This window comes from Barbus barbus (assembly GCF_936440315.1).
Source record: "Barbus barbus genome assembly, chromosome: 7".
Lineage (NCBI taxonomy): Eukaryota > Metazoa > Chordata > Actinopteri > Cypriniformes > Cyprinidae > Barbus > Barbus barbus.
In genome coordinates this window covers 28,175,306-28,192,564 of record NC_136735.1, presented here as the reverse complement: position 1 = coordinate 28,192,564, position 17,259 = coordinate 28,175,306, and the positions used below count along the sequence as shown (strand labels likewise).

The window sequence follows — 17,259 nt, the reverse complement described above, 5'->3', positions numbered from 1 at the left end:
ACCCCTCCCATTTTGTTAAAATTAAAATCTTGCATATTGTGCATGGGTTATTTAAAATCATGAGCAGAGTGTGGCGAGGGGGGCGTGGGAAGACGTCGGCTGCGGCGGGAGAACGAGTACGGAGACGAGTGGTAAAAAGAAGGTCAAGTGAATGATGACTAACACCTGTGTCTGGTTCCAGTGATTGGGGAGAGATGACTGAAAAGCGCCCGCAGATCATTGAGAGGGGGAGAGTGAGCGGCAGAGCCGGAGGAGTACGGAATGCGTGTTTGCCTTATGTGTCTCGACTACAGATTATTTGTTGGTTTATTTTTTCCGTTATTTTCATTAAAAAGACACCCTGCTCGCCACCCCTGACTTCCTCGTCCTTTGTGCTATTTTGAACTACGCTACACAGAGTATTGTTCATGTTTTCTAAAACTCAACACTCAAATTTACAGAAAATCTCTTCTCTAATATTTTTTATATCCACAGAGGGGTTCTTGGCCTGAAAATGGTAGAAGTTCTCCTCTAGTTCACCCTTTTTACTGTTTCCATTTCTCTTTTTCTGTGACCTACAGAATTAGTCAGTGCAGCTAATGAGGAAAGAAAACGGATTAAAAATGCAGCTTCACATGCAGCAGATTAATTGCACTCATCAGCTTTGGTAATAATGTGATAATGTGTTTTTCGGGTGTTAATGTAAACTACGGTAAGAACTTCTAGACTAAGATAGAGTAAAAGAGAGCTATTTGGCCGTCTTGATTAATGGCATTGAGAAACTCTCTGGACTTCTGTCTGTGTTTGTGTGTGCTACAATGGGGAAGTATTGATGAGCCTACAGGATGTTGAAAAGCGATTGGAAAGAATTGCACAGTCTCTTTGGGACATATTGATTGGGGGAAACGTAAAGTGGGGAGATGTTTATTTCAGAATCACAGGCCTAAACCTAAATTCACAATCAAACCCCTACTGTGTTCTTGTTGACAGGCATACACGTAGCTCTTCAAATGCGGGTATAGAAGTGCATGGCGATCACCTATTTGATTTGAGGACTGACTGTAGGAGGGCTCTTAGAGAACCAGTGCTGCCACTTCAGCACAACACTCTTTGAATGAAAGAACAAAACATCACAGTATTAAAAATAAACTGTGTTTATTGAGTGTTTATTAAACAACAAATAATTATGGAGCTGTTTTATGTTGTGGCCTTTGTATTTGGTGCCCTGTGGTATTAGTGTATTCGGTTGGCAGCCTGCTGACAGTCTTTTGTTTTCATTCCAGCACTCCACTATAGACTTAAATCACAGAAAATGAGACATTCAGTTCAGCCAATCATATTATGCAAACATATGAGCAGTGAGTGGAAAATCCAGTTCGAATCAAATCACAGCGTAAAAAGTCAAACAAGCCATATTATCTCGGGGAACCATGTAAGGAACAGTCTAAACTATTAAAATGCTACAATAATACAAATAAGTGTTTTTCACAAAAGTGTAATAAGATAAATCATAAATTAATTAAATAGCTTAGTCAAAAGTAAGCATTCTGTCATTTTACTCTCACATCACTCCAAATCCACGCTGCATGCTGAATTTCATTTTCTTGAATGCATAATGCATAATGATCCAAACAAAAACCCCATAAAAAAAAAAAAAAAAACGAGGCTCATTGGAAAAACCTAACCAATAACTGCATCTACTTAAGAAACAATCAAGTCAAGTCAAGTCACCTTACTTATATAGCGCTTTTTACAATGCAAATTGTGTCAAAGCACTGCACAATATCAAAAAAGGAAAATAAAGTGTCAATAAGTTTGAATAGTGTCTTTGCAATAAGGTCGGCGATATCGCTGGAAATGAAGCGTCCCCAACTAAGCAAGCCAGAGGCGACAGCGGCAAGGAACCAAAACTCCATCGGTGACAGAATAGAGAAAAAACCTTGGGAGAAACCAGGCTCAGTCGGGGGGCCAATTCTCCTCTGGCCAAACAAACCAGCAGTTCAGTTCCAAACTGCAGCAAGTCAGGTTGAATGGGCTCAGCTGGTTCCAATGGTCTTTTCCGATGGCTGTCTAAGTGGCGGGGTCCTCAATGGGGATCTGTCTCTGGCGTTCATCCAGGTGTTTGGCCTCTGCCTACGATCAGGGACACATACGTCATCTCCCGGCGCTGATCCTCCATCTCAGGTGTTCGGTCATCTCAGATCATGTAATGGTTAGATCCAGACTGGAGTTCTGTAATTCCTGGCTACGTTGGAAACGTAGAGACAAGCAGAGACATGATTAGCGTAGCTGCTGTTCCATCTAAGCAAAAATAAATTGTTCAACCCAAGCTAAAGAATAATAATAATGTACATTTGATCAGATATAACTGCAGTACAAGATTATAAAATGCATTATGTGTATGCTTGGCTAAAGAGATGTGTCTTTAATCTAGATTTAAACAGAGAGAGTGTGTCTGAACCCCGAATGTTATCAGGAAGGCTATTCCAGAGTTTGGGAGCCAAATGTGAAAAAGCTCTACCTCCTTTAGTGGACTTTGCTATCCTAGGTACTACCAAAAGTCCAGAGTTTTGCGACCTTAGAGAGCGGGTTGGATTATAGCGTGGTGGAAGACAAGTTAGATACGCAGGTGCTAAACCATTTAGGGCCTTATAGGCAAGTAATTTGTAAATGATACGGAACTTAATAGGTAGCCAGTGCAGAGACTGTAAAATTGGAGTAATATGATCATATTTTCTTGATCTGGTAAGAACTCTAGCCGCTGCATTTTGGACTATCTGTAGCTTGTTTATTGAAGATGCAGGACAACCAGCTAACAGTGCATTACAATAGTCCAGTCTAGAGGTCATGAATGCATGAACTAGCTTTTCTGCATCAGAAACAGGTAGCATGCTTCGAAGCTTGGCAATGTTTCTAAGATGGAAGAATGCTGTTTTTGTAACATGGGAAATATGATTTTCAAAGGACAAGTTGCTGTCTAAAATAACACCCAGATTTTTGACTTTAGAGGACGTGACAGTGCATCCGTCTAGTTGAAAATTATAATCCACGAGATTCTGTGTACGGTTTTTTGGTCCAATAAGTAATATCTCTGTCTTATCTGAATTTAGTAGGAGGAAATTATTGGTCATCCAATCTTTTACACTTTTTACACAATCTATTAGCTTAGATAGTTGAGAAGTTTCATCTGGTCTTGTTGAGATATATAATTGAGTATCATCAGCATAGCAATGAAAACTTATCCCGTGTTTTCTAATAATATTTCCAAGGGGCAACATGTAAATTGAAAATAGCAGAGGACCTAGGACAGATCCTTGTGGTACTCCATACTTTACTGGTGATAATTGAGATGGCTCCCCATTTAAATGGACAAAGTGGTAGCGATCGGACAGGTAGGATCTAAACCATCTTAAAGCCTGTCCTTGAATACCAATATATTTTTGTAATCGATCTATGAGTATATTATGGTCTATAGTGTCAAACGCAGCACTAAGATCAAGTAATACTAGCAATGAGGTGCAGCCTTGATCTGAAGCAAGTAGTAAGTCATTCGTCATTTTAACAAGTGCAGTTTCTGTACTATGATTGGGCCTGAAACCTGATTGAAATTCTTCATAGAGATCATTTATTTGCAAAAAGGAGCATAATTGAGTAGACACAACTTTTAGTAGTTTAGTGGGTACAGGATCTAATAAACACGTTGTTGGTTTAGATGCACTGATAAGTTTATTTAGCTCTTCCTGTCCTATAGTTGTAAAGCACTGCAGTTTTTCTTTAGGTGCGATGAATGAAGCTGAAATACTAGACGCAGTAGAATCTACATTTGTTATTGTATTTCTGATGTTATCTATTTTATCAGTAAAGAAATTCATAAAGTCATTACTATTAAACTGTGAGGCAATGTTTAGATCGGGTGGCGTCTGTTTATTTGTTAATCTAGCCACTGTGCTAAATAAGAACCTTGGATTGTTTTGGTTATTATCTATGAGTTTGCGGATATGCTCTACCCTGGCAGCTTTTAGAGCCTGTCTATAGCTGGACATACTGTTTTTCCACGCAATTCTAAAAACTTCTAATTTAGTTTTTCTCCATTTGCGCTCAAGAATACGAGTTTCCTTCTTGAGAGAATGGGTATAACTGTTGTACCATGGCGCAGTACGTTTTTCTCTAACCTTTTTCAATTTGAGGGGGGCAACAGCTTCTAATGTATTAGAGAAGATAGTGCCCATGTTGCTAGTCATTTCGTCTAGTTCATGCGTATTTATGGGTACACAGAGCAGTTGAGATAAATCAGGCAGGTTATTTGTGAATCTGTCTTTGGTGGCTGGAACAATAGTTCTGCCCAGACGATAACGCGGAGCCATATAACTAATATCAGTAATAGGCAGCATGCACGATACAAGGAAATGATCAGTAACATCGTCACTTTTAGGTACTATATCTATATCAGTAAGATCAAGTCCATGCGATATAATTAAATCTAGCGTATGATTAAAACGATGAGTGGGCCCGGTGACGTTTTGCTTGACTCCAAAAGAGTTTATTAGGTCAGTAAACGCAAGTCCTAACGCATCATTTGTATTATCAACGTGAATGTTAAAATCTCCGACAATTAGCAGTTTATCAACATTAACTAGTAGATCTGAGAGGAAATCTGCAAATTCTTTTAGGAAATCTGTATATGGCCCTGGCGGTCTATACACAGTAGCCAGAGCAAGAGATAGGAGAGATTTCTTTTGCATATCTAACAGTGTAACATTAAGCAGAAGTATTTCGAATGATTTAAACCTCCTGTATCCTGTTTTCTGAGTAACATTGAGAATATCACTATATATTGTTGCCACACCGCCACCACGACCAGTCTGACGGGGCTCATGTTTATAACAGTAGCTTGGTGGAGTAGACTCATTTAGACCAAAATATTCATTTGGTCTAAGCCAGGTTTCAGTCAGGCAGAGTACATCAAAATGATTATCTGTGATCATTTCATTTACAATAACTGCTTTGGGTGCGAGTGATCTAATGTTTAAGAGCCCAAGTTTTAAAAATTGTTTTTGTTCATTTATTTTGCGTTTTTCTGGTTTAATCACGGTCAGATTTTTTCTAGATCCTGCATTAAATTTATATTTTGATCTCGCTATTCGGGGAACAGACACAGTCTGTATAGATTGGACAACACAATTACTTCTATTTTTTAAGTGGGTAGAACAAAAGTTGTCATAGCAGTTATTTGAGAATTGGCTTACTAGTCAGATGGAGCGTAGCGTCCTGGAGATGTTGTCCGACAGGAGTTCCGCTCCGACTCTGCTGGGGTGCAGGCCATCAGCACGGAAAAGCCTAGGACGCTCCCAGAAAAGATTCCAATTATCAACAAAGAGCAGTTTCTGTTCTTTACACCATGACGATAACCATTCGTTTAAAGCAAAAAGTCTACTGAACCTTTCGTTTCCTTGTCGATACGTGGGAAGCGGTCCTGACACGATGATCGTCGCCGCGGGCGATGTGCTGCGTACCGTCTCGATCAGGCTCTTGTAGTCCCTCTTCAGTGTCTCCGTCTGCCGCAGCTTGATGTCGTTGGCCCCCGCGTGCAGCACGACAGCACCGATGTTCTCGTTGCCCTTCAGGATCGCAGGTATCTGCGCAGAAACATCGAGAACACGTGCACTGGGGAAACAGTGAGTGTGCACTTTACCTTCAGCTGACGTAGCACGGACGTGCCGGACGATGGAGCTTCCCACGACCACAGCATCGCGTTCCGTCTCGCGGAGGGGGGCGAAGCGGTTCCGGGTGGAGATGAAGGACATCTGGGAAGATCGCGTTCTGGGTGCACAGGGTCTGTGCAAAGAAACACACGGAGTAGAGGTGGTGGGGATGTTAGAAGCGTGTACTTTACCTTCAGCTAGCGTAGCACGGACGTGCCGGACAATGGAGTCTCCAACTATCACAACGTCGCGTTCTTTCTCGCGGAGGGGGGCGAATTTGTTCCTTGTGGAGATCTCGAAGACAGGGGGGGGAGAAGTCGTCACCCGAGGCCTGGCTCGCGTCCTCCGCTGCTGCAGCATCCAGGGTCCGTGGTGTCCCGGCGCCGGAGTGAAGGACATCTGGGAAGATCGAGTCCTGGGTGCACAGGGTCTGTGTAGAGAAACACACGGAGTAGAGGTGGTGGGAGTGTTAGCATCGTGCTGTATACTTACCCCGGACTTGTGAGCGACAGCCCGGGATGTTTCCAGCGCAGCTCTTCGTTCCTTCAGATGGGCCTTTTTCTCCAGCAGGTCGCGGATCTGTTTCTCCACGGCCTCCAGCTCCAGCTGCACCGAATGCAGCTCGAACGTGTCCTCACCTGCACTCAGAGGTAGACACAAATCCGCCATTTAAGCAAGTAACAGTGAAACGATAGTAATGTGTGTGAATAGAGGATTTGCAATGTAAGCGAGATTAGCGGCTGCCACGCTGCCGATGCTAACGGGCTATAAGCTAATAGCAGACTCGAGAATCAGAATAAAACTAGTGATAAAACTAGTGATAAACAGGCGCTCTGATCGGATTTGTTATAGAACGCTATAGTGGATATATTCACACGTTATAGAAAAGCCGTTTGAATAAGGCAGTCGAAGCCCCACTGTCGTCGTTAAAGCAGGTTCAGTGGCAAACGGTTCAATATAGCGCACTAACTAACAACCCGACCAAACGCGCCAACCCGTTTGACTAAGGCTGTCAAAGCCCCACTGTCGTCGTTAAAGCAGGTTCAGTGGCAAACGGGATCACGGAGGAAAAAAACAAAACGAAAAGGGCAAGGCCCTGTGTGTGTGTGTGATCTCAGTCTGGGTGTGTGCCGGAAGGGGAAGCGTTCTCTGGTGGCAAGCGTCCTCTGGTGGCCGGGGACAATGGCATTTTAGCTTATTTCTACAAGTCTTTTTACCATTACTCATGTTTCCCGGAGCTGGAATCCGAGAGTTGCAGATTGTGAATGTTGTATCAGGAGACTGAACAAGTTTAAGAGAAGCCATAAATATGCAAGAGTAATGCTAATGTCAACATGTATTAGCTTACAAATCATACACTATTTTGAGGTCTTAACACAGTATTGAGTCTTTTATTAATTGATAATCTGCCCAGTCACAGTTTTTATGAAAAGGAATAAAAGTTGTTTATTTTTATTGCCTCTAGTATTCATTTTACCTGGAAACTGCATTGAATTGTATGTAAAGGCCTGTACATTTTAGACTTTAAAATTTAGAATTAAAAATTTAGATAGAGGCATGTTTTTCCAATGAGCCTATGCCCTTAAAAATAGTCTACATAAGACTTCAGAAGCCAAAGATATCTTTGTGGAAAGTAAAGAAAGAAAATAAATTAAATCATTGTTCAATATATAGATTATAATGTTCCCCTTTACTAAAACTCTGAATTCTCATTTGTGCTCTGATTCAAGAATGGTTACCGTCATTGGCACCAAAACAAAGCTGGAGCACTATGAAGGTGAGTAAATAATGACATTCAGGTAATGATGAAATGATAGCGAAATTATGTTCATTCATGTTGTATTCTTTTAATACCTAAATGGTTATTTACATGGAAATAAAGTATAACTTTTTACTGCATGAGTAAAAATGTGTAAAATCTCTTTTCTGCACAGATCTCTTGATGTAAGAACAAAATCTTTTATGAATCATTTTTCTCTGTGCTCCTCCACATATTTCCCAGACTCCCAGTACACCCTCAAGCTCTAGGCAGAACATTACCAACCATCAGGACCATCCAGACTAATGCTGACACAGAAAACCCTGCACTGTACATGACATACCTCCAGGCCTTTCACACACACACACACACACACACAAAAACAATTATCCGTGACAGCATTTCAAGGGCTAATTTTCACTTTAATGTTCAGCCTCATGAGCTTGTGTGAAGGGTTATCAGAGTGAAAAAGGGGGGTTTAATTTGTTCTTCAGTCATCATAAATTTGCTAAGACTGTTCAGTGGGAAAGGTTCCTCCAATAGAAATTATTCAGCAATGAAATATATCCACTGCTTTTCACAGTGCTAAATTTTAAGGTAATCATTCAAACTTGTCAGTAAGTTTATATAAGGTTTCTCAACAGGAAATTGGCTGTTTGTGACATCTATTGACCCGATACAACACATAATGAAAAGCATGTTATTTCCTTCCGCAGCAACTGAATTAAGATTCCAGCAATGGCCTGATAATCTTTTTTTTTTTTTTGCCTAGGTGAAACAGAAATGTGTTTATTTGAAGCGTTCCTAAGCTCTGTTTAACCCCAGACAAGGTCATTTATTTTGGCTGCCTATTGTAGCATTTACCCATTTCAAGGTTGTTGCAGTGATGTATTGGTTTACTGAATCCTTTCAGCTTTGCTATTATGGACAGACTTTCTAATTTTGTTCAATTTGAGCTGGCATGTGACGGTATGAGCAAGCAGAATGTACTATGTGAAAGGAAGTAACAGGTGCATAAATGTGTTGTAGAAAATGCCATGAAGAATCATGGAGGGTGGAAGATCAGCATCTTTATCCGAGGCTTTTATCAGTTCTTGTGCAGTTTACATTATATATGCTTGCACATTTTGAGTGCTAAACCATATTAAATAATGAATTCCTCATTTCAAAATTAATAAAGCCTTCATTATTTGGTATTTCTCTTTCATGGTTTCTTAAGATAACTTTTCAAGGTTCCTTTCATACGAAAGCAAGAAATGTCATTATGATTGAATATAGCATTTTGACAGCCACAAGGTGTGCGTTGACAAGTTTGAGTGGCAGTTTATTAATTAGTTAATTATTTATTCGCATTGATTTCTTACTCATTAACATAATTCAGCGGCGTTCTCTCTAATGTCAAAGCACACAGGGAAGTTATGATGCTCAATGAATAAAAAGGAAGAATCAATTGACACACATGAAAACAAACACTCAACTTAATGAACTTTAAGTATTCGCTAACAATAAGACGTGAATGTTTTTCTAGTATAGCATTGATTCTTTGTTTTGCTGAAAACATTTCAAAAACTAGATTCAGTGCCTTATGACATTTAGTAAATATAAACCTTCACTGTCTGTGTAGACTAAGGCTCTTACTTTTCTGAGACTTATGTTATTGTGTCTAACATGTAAGTTGCTCAGCATTCTTATTATTTAACTGCTTTATAAAAGGAAGATCACACCAGCATTCATGTTTTCTGCTATATTTTTTTTAAAAATATTAAGTTGCATTTAGTGTACAGTATTTCTGTAAATGTTTCATTATTATTATTAGGTTTTAAAGATTTACAAAAGTACAATAGATCAACAGACAGGGGGTACAATAGGAAACAAACAAACAAACAAACAAATAAATATTACCACATTTTGCAGCTTTCTTATTCTTCTTAATATTGTTTAGGCATTGTTGTTATGTCGTCCTTTATTTATACTAACTTTAACTAATGGATATAGAATATCAATTAAATAATATTTCTTATGATAAGACATCTAAGTACCAAAAAAACCCGAATTAAGTAATAAATTAATTAAAACAAAAAATTGGTGTAATGCTTAATAAGTGAACATGTCTGCAGAATCTGACAAAAATAAGCTGAATGAGGACATTTCTAGATATGTTTCTCCTTTTCCTGAAATCATGTCGTGAAGCAGATGATTAGTGCTACAGTCACTATACATTAACAATGAAATACTACATACTCTTATGCTATTATAATACATAACCTACTAGAACATGTCAAAATAAACATATTTTCACCCATACTACGAACCACTGCATATCAAAGTTACAGATAGCTGCTTAAATATGTGTGTGTGTGTGTGTGTTGTTGTTTTTTTATATATAGTGCTCCATATCTGTGTAACAGGCTCACAGTAGGAATGCTATCTGCTTTGGCAACGCTGCTGCATAGCATTATTGTTGCCATAACAACTAGAAGACATCAGACTTTTCACACATGACACTCATCCCACTTTGATTTAAGTAACGTGACCTGTGAATCACACTTCTCTTTCAAATTTGTATTCAACATTTGATGACAATAATATTCTACAGTAGTAGCAAAATAGTCACTTCATTGGGTTTCATTTGAAACGAATTGAACAAAATTGAAAGGACAGGCTTTGCTCTTCTATTCTTAACCCTTAAGACATAAAAATATACTTCAAAAACTGTGGAAAAAAGCCTACTCTAGTATCAAATCACATTTATATATACAGTACAGTGTGCTCAGAATCTTAGCAGTTTAGGGGCATCAACATATAAGACATATTTTGACATAAAATGGTTTATTTTAGAACTAGCCCAAGGGGCTAAAATAAAAATACGCTCAGTAATTGGACTTCATCTAGTAAATCCTTTCTAATCATGTGTAGATAGGCTCCCACAGTGTTGTGCTTCATTAGAATGCTCTTCTCCAGCAGTCAGTTACTCAGTCACCAAACCTCACCACTGGAATAATGATGTGGATGTATTTACTGACAGCAAGGTGAAGAGCAAATGAGCACTTCCTGCTACACTCATTTGGAAATGGTTGTGGCAACTGCTAAAAATTGGAATTTTGGGAATGGAAAACCATTAAGGGATCAATGATACTGCATCTAATGAGACTCTTGGAGGTTCTTGGTTTATGAAATTCTGAGATTGCCACGAATGTGCAATAATGAATGCAAAAATGTTTCTGCTTTCCCTGTCCTCCCAAGGGAACAAGTCATTTATTCTGTTCATGTTTAGCCTGTGGAGTGACAAGATAATGACACCGTCATCACTCACGGCTTGGGAGGATCGGAAGCGTCAGGTACAAAAGCGCAGCTTCTGATGCTGCTTGAGTAAGGAGAACGGTATACTCACGGACAGCTAACCATAAGTGGTGAGCTTGCTTTTAAAAGCTCTTCAAATCTTAATAAGAAGCTTTCTGTGTCTCACCCAGGAGCTGGAGATTCACTGTGCTCTTAATTTACAAATGCAGCAAATTAAATGTTCTCAAGAGCACTCTTACTTCATTAGGTGGGAAAGAAATGTGAATGAAAATGTATGACAAAAAAAATGGAGTGATCTTAAGAGTCATTATAGCTGTAAAATTTTGGCATATTCTGTGATATAAAGATGATTCATTGCCTCCCTCTAAAATAATAGCACAGTCTTTGGTTTTTTCTTTTTTTGAAAACTACCCGTACATTTCCAGCTTTTCTGTAGACAATGTCCACAAAATACGTAGTTATATATATGCATACTATTTTTCTTTTATGCTGTCATTTTTTGGTCTGATTGAAAGAAATTTGGTTTAGGATTTACTTTGAAACATTTCACAAATAATTACAAAGATAGAATCAACTAATACTTTGAATTAAACATGATATTTTGAAGCAGAAAGACTGAACTCATATTTTACATGAATCTTTTTTTTAAATTCGAAATCATTTTACATCATACTTTTATATTCTCCATTACCCTTACCAAAAAGTAGTATACTACAAGTTTATTTTATTAACTATGCTTAAGTAAAGTTCAAGTATATTTTTAAGTATACTGTTTGTAGTAAGTATACAAATATCAGTGCACTAGTAGTATACTCGTAAGTGTACTATTTCAATACTCCTTGGGACTAAATTGGCCCACTTTCTAGTATATAAAATATACATTTAAGTATACTTTAAGTATACCAGTAGTAAACTTTGAGTACACAACTAGTTTACATCAAAGTTTTTAGGTTGTACTGCAACTATACTAAACGTGAACTTATAGGTATACTGATAGTTTACTAATTAAATACTCGTAGCAGCATTTTTAGTACACTTTGAAGTATAGTCTCAGGAAACTACTAGTTTAGTAGTTTTATACTGCAAGTTTACCCATAAGTTTTCTTTAAGTGAACTTTACATCATACTTTAAGTATACTACTATGTCTCTATTTAGGTATTAATTTGTATATTTTGTTATATGAATTTCTGATCATACAAAACATCCAAAGAAAGAACAGGGTATTTGCTTTTAAACAAAAAACATTTTATTCTAGCTTCATGCATTCTTTTTTTAAACACGAATGTGGGTAAGTTGCATAAATTAAAAATAAAGAAATAAACAACATTTTGAACAAAAATCTGAAGGAAGACTATGAATTGGATTCAGAATGATAATCAAGACGTAGATGGAGTTGATCAACACCCCAAAGCTTGACAGTCATTATTACCTCTTCATTGGTCAACATTTTATTCCATAACATTACACAGTTTTGATGCTGTTTTATGTCTGATGATCGTGTCAGATTACATGTGGGCCGTTTCTCAAACTGAAGGCTGCATCCTTCGGAGGTCGCATTTGTAGGCTGCATAAATCATCAAGCCTGGTTTATTTCAGTTAACTGAGAATTACATTCGCGAGTCAAAAGCATATTACAACTTACACTTAACTAAGAATAATGGTCAAATTTAAAACTGTTAATATCCTAAAATAAGGTCTTCTTTATGACGTATGCAGCCTACAAATGCGACCTCCGGAGGATGGAGCCTTCCGTTTGAGAAACAGCCGTGGAAGCATCTGTTGTTTAGGTTTCTTCTTCACTTGTGTTTTTGGGGAAATTCTATACAGTAGATGTGCACTAGTGCCCCCTACCATATAACAATGAAAACACGGATTCTAGGAGCGCAAGTATAGCTCAAATATATTTAGACTTTCAGTCAAGTATACTTAAATGCCATTTTAAGTATATTTCTGAGAAGTACATAAAGCCCATTTCTGAGAAGTACATAAAAAGTAGACTAAAAGTAGACTTTCCGATTTTTTTGTTTAAAAGACGTATAATAACACACTTAAATAAACTTCTTTTTCGTAAGGGTACAGGCAAATAGCTTGTATGATATTCTCTTCTTAAAAAGGCTGTACATAAGAAAACATTTAAATTTCATGTATTGCTAATAATAAACATTGTTGAAAGAGAAATACAGTGACGAAAGTTTATCAGATGAAGCAGACATTCAGTCAACAAATAAACCCAATTATTATGAGGAGAAATACACATGTTGAGAGCACTCAAAAATCTTAGTGCATGAAGTTCATAAGCTGAGGAAAGGTCAAAATGTTCAATGTCAAAGTTGAGAAGTGTAAAGAAATCTTTAGCACCATGTTGCCATGATATTTTGATTTTTTGATTTATTTGATTTTTTTTACTTTTTTAAAATCTTTTTGAAAAGCACATTATCAGATTTTGCTATGCTATTGATCTACAGGAAAGGGCTTTTTTATTTTTTTTTCCAAAAGATGCTGAACTGAGGAAGAGCAATAAATCTAAGTTGAAAAACCATTTCAAGACATCTAATGTTTTAAACAAATCCATTCTCTTGCAAATTCTCTGTCTCCATGCATTTCTGTCAGGCATTTCTGCCAGCAGCTGCTCTGTTGATTCTCCACAGTGATTCTTGGAAGCACTGGAAGGCGGATGTGCCTGGGAAAGACAAGCAGTCCTGCCTCCTGAGGCCTTGCTACCTCACCGCTCTGGGTTGTAGGTTGTCTCTCTGTGTCCCTTGAGCATGCATGGCCAGTGGCTGATTAACCTTTCTGCTATGGTTCAGGTGCATAAAGCACCAGAAATGAGATTCAGCTTTAAATTGAGTAGCTTGCATGTGTATGTGGTATAAATGCCATAAATAGATTCATCACACAACACACTTTCATTTGCTTTGACTTTACAAGCATCATGCGTGTGGATGTGTTACGAGTAGCTATTATTTTTGACCTAGTGACTGAAATAGGTCAAGCAAGAGACCTCTATATTTGCAGCTCTGTGACTGTGACTGCAGGGTAGCTTAGTTTTGAATAAGCTGCATTGACTTTAGCACATCAAGAGCATGTTTGATGTCAAAGGTTTTCATAAGAAAAGCATGATATTTCTTGCATATTACACCACCAATGAACAGTTATATGAAGGTCATCCTACCATACAGGGGACTCTGCATAATATATTTTTTGTTCATGTGTTTAATTATATGAACAGAGAAGTACAGTGCAAAATACAAAGATATTTTATCACAAAATTTTTTAATCAGTTCAGTTTAGGAAAATGTATTTTTTACATCAGCGAATAAATAAGCATAATTGGTCAAAATTACCACACACTAAAGGCTTTGATGCACAAGTATCATAATTGTAAGAAAACAAAAGTTAAACAATGAAGGCATGATTGCTTGTTCAGGTCTCTTAAGGGAATTGTGTCTTGGACAAATGAATGTCAGCAATTAACCTCAAACAGTTTTACTATGCTTGTTAAATAACTTTTTACTTTGCAGCTGACTTTTTTTTTTAATCGGAGGAAAACTTTAATGAGAAACAGAAATCTGTTATATTCTCCAAAGCATTCTTTAATTAGGCATATGTAATGAATTAGGACTTGTATAGTCATTATTAGATCTCACGAACAGTCACTTGACAATTACATATAATGGCCACAAAAATTCAAAGAAAACAAAATTCTATCAACAAGATCAAGATTGTAAACATACCCCAGTACTCTCTCAATCAAAAACTAAACAGCATATAATGTGTTTCTTCAAGCAATGATTTACACAAATATTCTTCTCAGTCACTGTGTGTGTGTGTGTGTCGGGGTGGGGGTGCAGGGGCATATTTCAGGATTATGACTTTCTAATAACCACATTAGCACTCTAAATGGTTAGAAAACTGTTTCTCGTGTCCACTGATACAGATTGCAGCAGCAGAGTGATAGGGTTGGGTTTAAGAAGCAATTTCATCTGTTCTATTAGAAAAGATTAGGTTTACAGATGGTGACACATCAAGATGAGATGGCCAGAGGTCTTGAAAAAAAAGTCTGAGAAATAATAATTGCATGCAGAGGGCTTATTCATACTCTTTCATATTCATATTTTGGAGACAACTCCTTTCCTCAGCTAGCTTAAATGATCTTTCTATGTTAATATTCATTTTAAGTAATAATAATAATATTTATAATAATATTTTTTTATTTTAAGTAAGCATTATAAGTGCTGTGTATTAATGTAACACTTTTTTTAAAGGAAGCAATTGCATGCTATACATTGCTAATACATTTAAAAAGATGAATTACATGATATTCTGATCAATTATACATATCACCATTTACTGCATATTAACACTTGCAGAGGAAAGTCCCCAAATCAAGATACGGAAGATTGATTGATTGACTGATTATTTATTTGCAAATGCATTTTTTAAATCTTTGTTTAATATATATATATATATTTTTGTGTGTATTATTTATTATATATATATATGTTACAATATTAATAAATATTACTTTTATTTTATTCAATATAAACTGGCAAAGACAAATATAAATAGACACTGAATTTGTCATATAAATATAGTAATTGAAGAATCTGAAGTTGAAGAACCCCTAAAAATCTGCAATATCGGCACACTTCGGATCTTTTGCCTATAGTAATGGAAAACAAATTTGTTTTTGCACATGCTTGTTAAAGAAACATAACTAGATTCAAAACATACCTTTTCAGTCTCTGCATTATAAAATACATCCAAATGAATGGGGATAAAAAAAACAAAACAACAACTTCTTTTGTGATGAAAGGGCAGGAAGTGAAAGGTTTGACATTTTGAATTATACTAACATTAAAAATGATGTTCATGTGATCGTTCTACACCAGTATTTATTGTAAAGATAAGTGCTGTGCATTAATGTAAGATTTGTTTTTTCAGGAAGCATTTGCATGCTTATATAAAAGCAAATACTTTCAAAAAGGGGAAATGTGCATCATCAAATCATGTAATTGCAGGTTTTTCAGATATTCCCAGGCCTTCATTGGTCGGACAAACAGATAGTCCAGCTGATGCAGCATGACAAACAGAGCCATATTTTGATTGCTCTGCTACAAATAAGCCTAAATTGGTTTAGTCATAGTTGTCTCCATAACAGTATAAAGCATTTTATTGAAGTGATTATGTAAAGTTAATCTGTTCTTTGAAAAACAGGTCAAGATCATAAAAAGTATAAGCAAATATAAGAGAAGATAAAACACATCATGTTAAAAAGGTAACCATTATTTAGACCAGGAGAGACAAGAAAGCAGTCTGTGCTTGACTTTGTAGTAGTTTCTTTATGCTTTAAAAATACATTTGAATTTAAACACAAACTGCATAATGAATGACATGATGCCGTTAGGATGTCATCTAAATGTTTCTCTGAATGGTTCGCTCCTGACAAGAAAATTGCCCTGTGAGGACATGTGCTGTCTGAAACAACCCCCCCGTTTCCTCCTTTTCTCTCTCCATCGGTGTGTGGTTTCCCCAAGTCAAAAATGAAAATGAAGGGTTTTCTATTTTGAGAGGTTGTAATTATCTTTTTCCTCAACATGTGATGCTGGGCTCCACTCCACTGGGCCTTCAGGGATTTTAGCTGGCAGTGCTGTCGGGATGCTGGGCTTACTTTAGCCCTGACCGACTCTTATTTTATTTTACGTTTAAAAATGAGTTCAATTTTATAATTCTACTACTAAATTATTTATATTTCCATGTAGTTCTACATTATTAAATGTTCTTTTTGATGAAGGAATACATGTTTAAAGGGCTCTTAAAGCCATGAGATATCAGTTTGACTTTGATTGTTTAAAATAAAATAAAGGAACAGTTCACCCAAAAATAAAAATAAAAAGAAACAAGAAAAGAAAATGCTGACAATTTACCCTCAGACTTGAGTGGTTCACATGCTCATCCATATATTCTGCAGTGAATGGGTGCCTTCAGAATAAGAGTTCAAAAAGCTGATAAAAAACATTAAAATCCACAAGTAATCAACAGACTCTAGTCCATCAATTAACATCTTGTGAAGCAAAAAGCTACTAGCTTGTAATAAAGAAATCCATCATTTTATCTTGTTGCTTCTGTTAAAAATGGAAAGTCTTCAATGAAAAAGTTGTCTCGCCTCAATAAGGAAGAGAAATGGGCACGGACTAAGCATTGTTTCAAAGCAAAAATAGTCCAAAACGGTTCTAAACAAACATGTTTGTAGATTTTGATGTGACAGCACAACAGGGACGTTTTCACTGGAGGAAGCATTATTATGGATTATGGAATTTTATTTTGGCCAGAAGCAGTGGTCTAAACTTAAAAAGTTTTAATAACTACACACATGCAGCTCAGTTCACAAGACATTAATTTATGGACCGGAGTCGTGTGGATTACTTGAGGATTCTCACAATGTTTTTATCAGCCGTTTGAACTGTCATTCTGACGGCACCCATTCACTGCAAAAGATCCACTGGTGAGCAAGTGAT

The 17,259-nt window shown here is 37.0% G+C and overlaps 1 protein-coding gene across 1 annotated transcript in view; it reads right to left on the bottom strand.

The window, feature by feature from the left end:
* Nucleotides 1-1,312: 1,312 nt before the first annotated feature.
* Nucleotides 1,313-17,259, bottom strand: part of LOC306873194 (uncharacterized protein) — a 104,356-nt gene continuing 88,409 nt past the window's right edge. The window contains exons 2-3 of the mRNA XM_079422303.1: nucleotides 5,226-6,319; nucleotides 1,313-2,224 (exon numbers count right to left, since the gene is read on the bottom strand). Coding sequence (XP_079278429.1) covers nucleotides 5,229-6,319 — 1,091 coding nt within the window. The 3' untranslated portion in view covers nucleotides 1,313-2,224; nucleotides 5,226-5,228. The remainder of the gene's footprint in view (nucleotides 2,225-5,225; nucleotides 6,320-17,259) is intronic.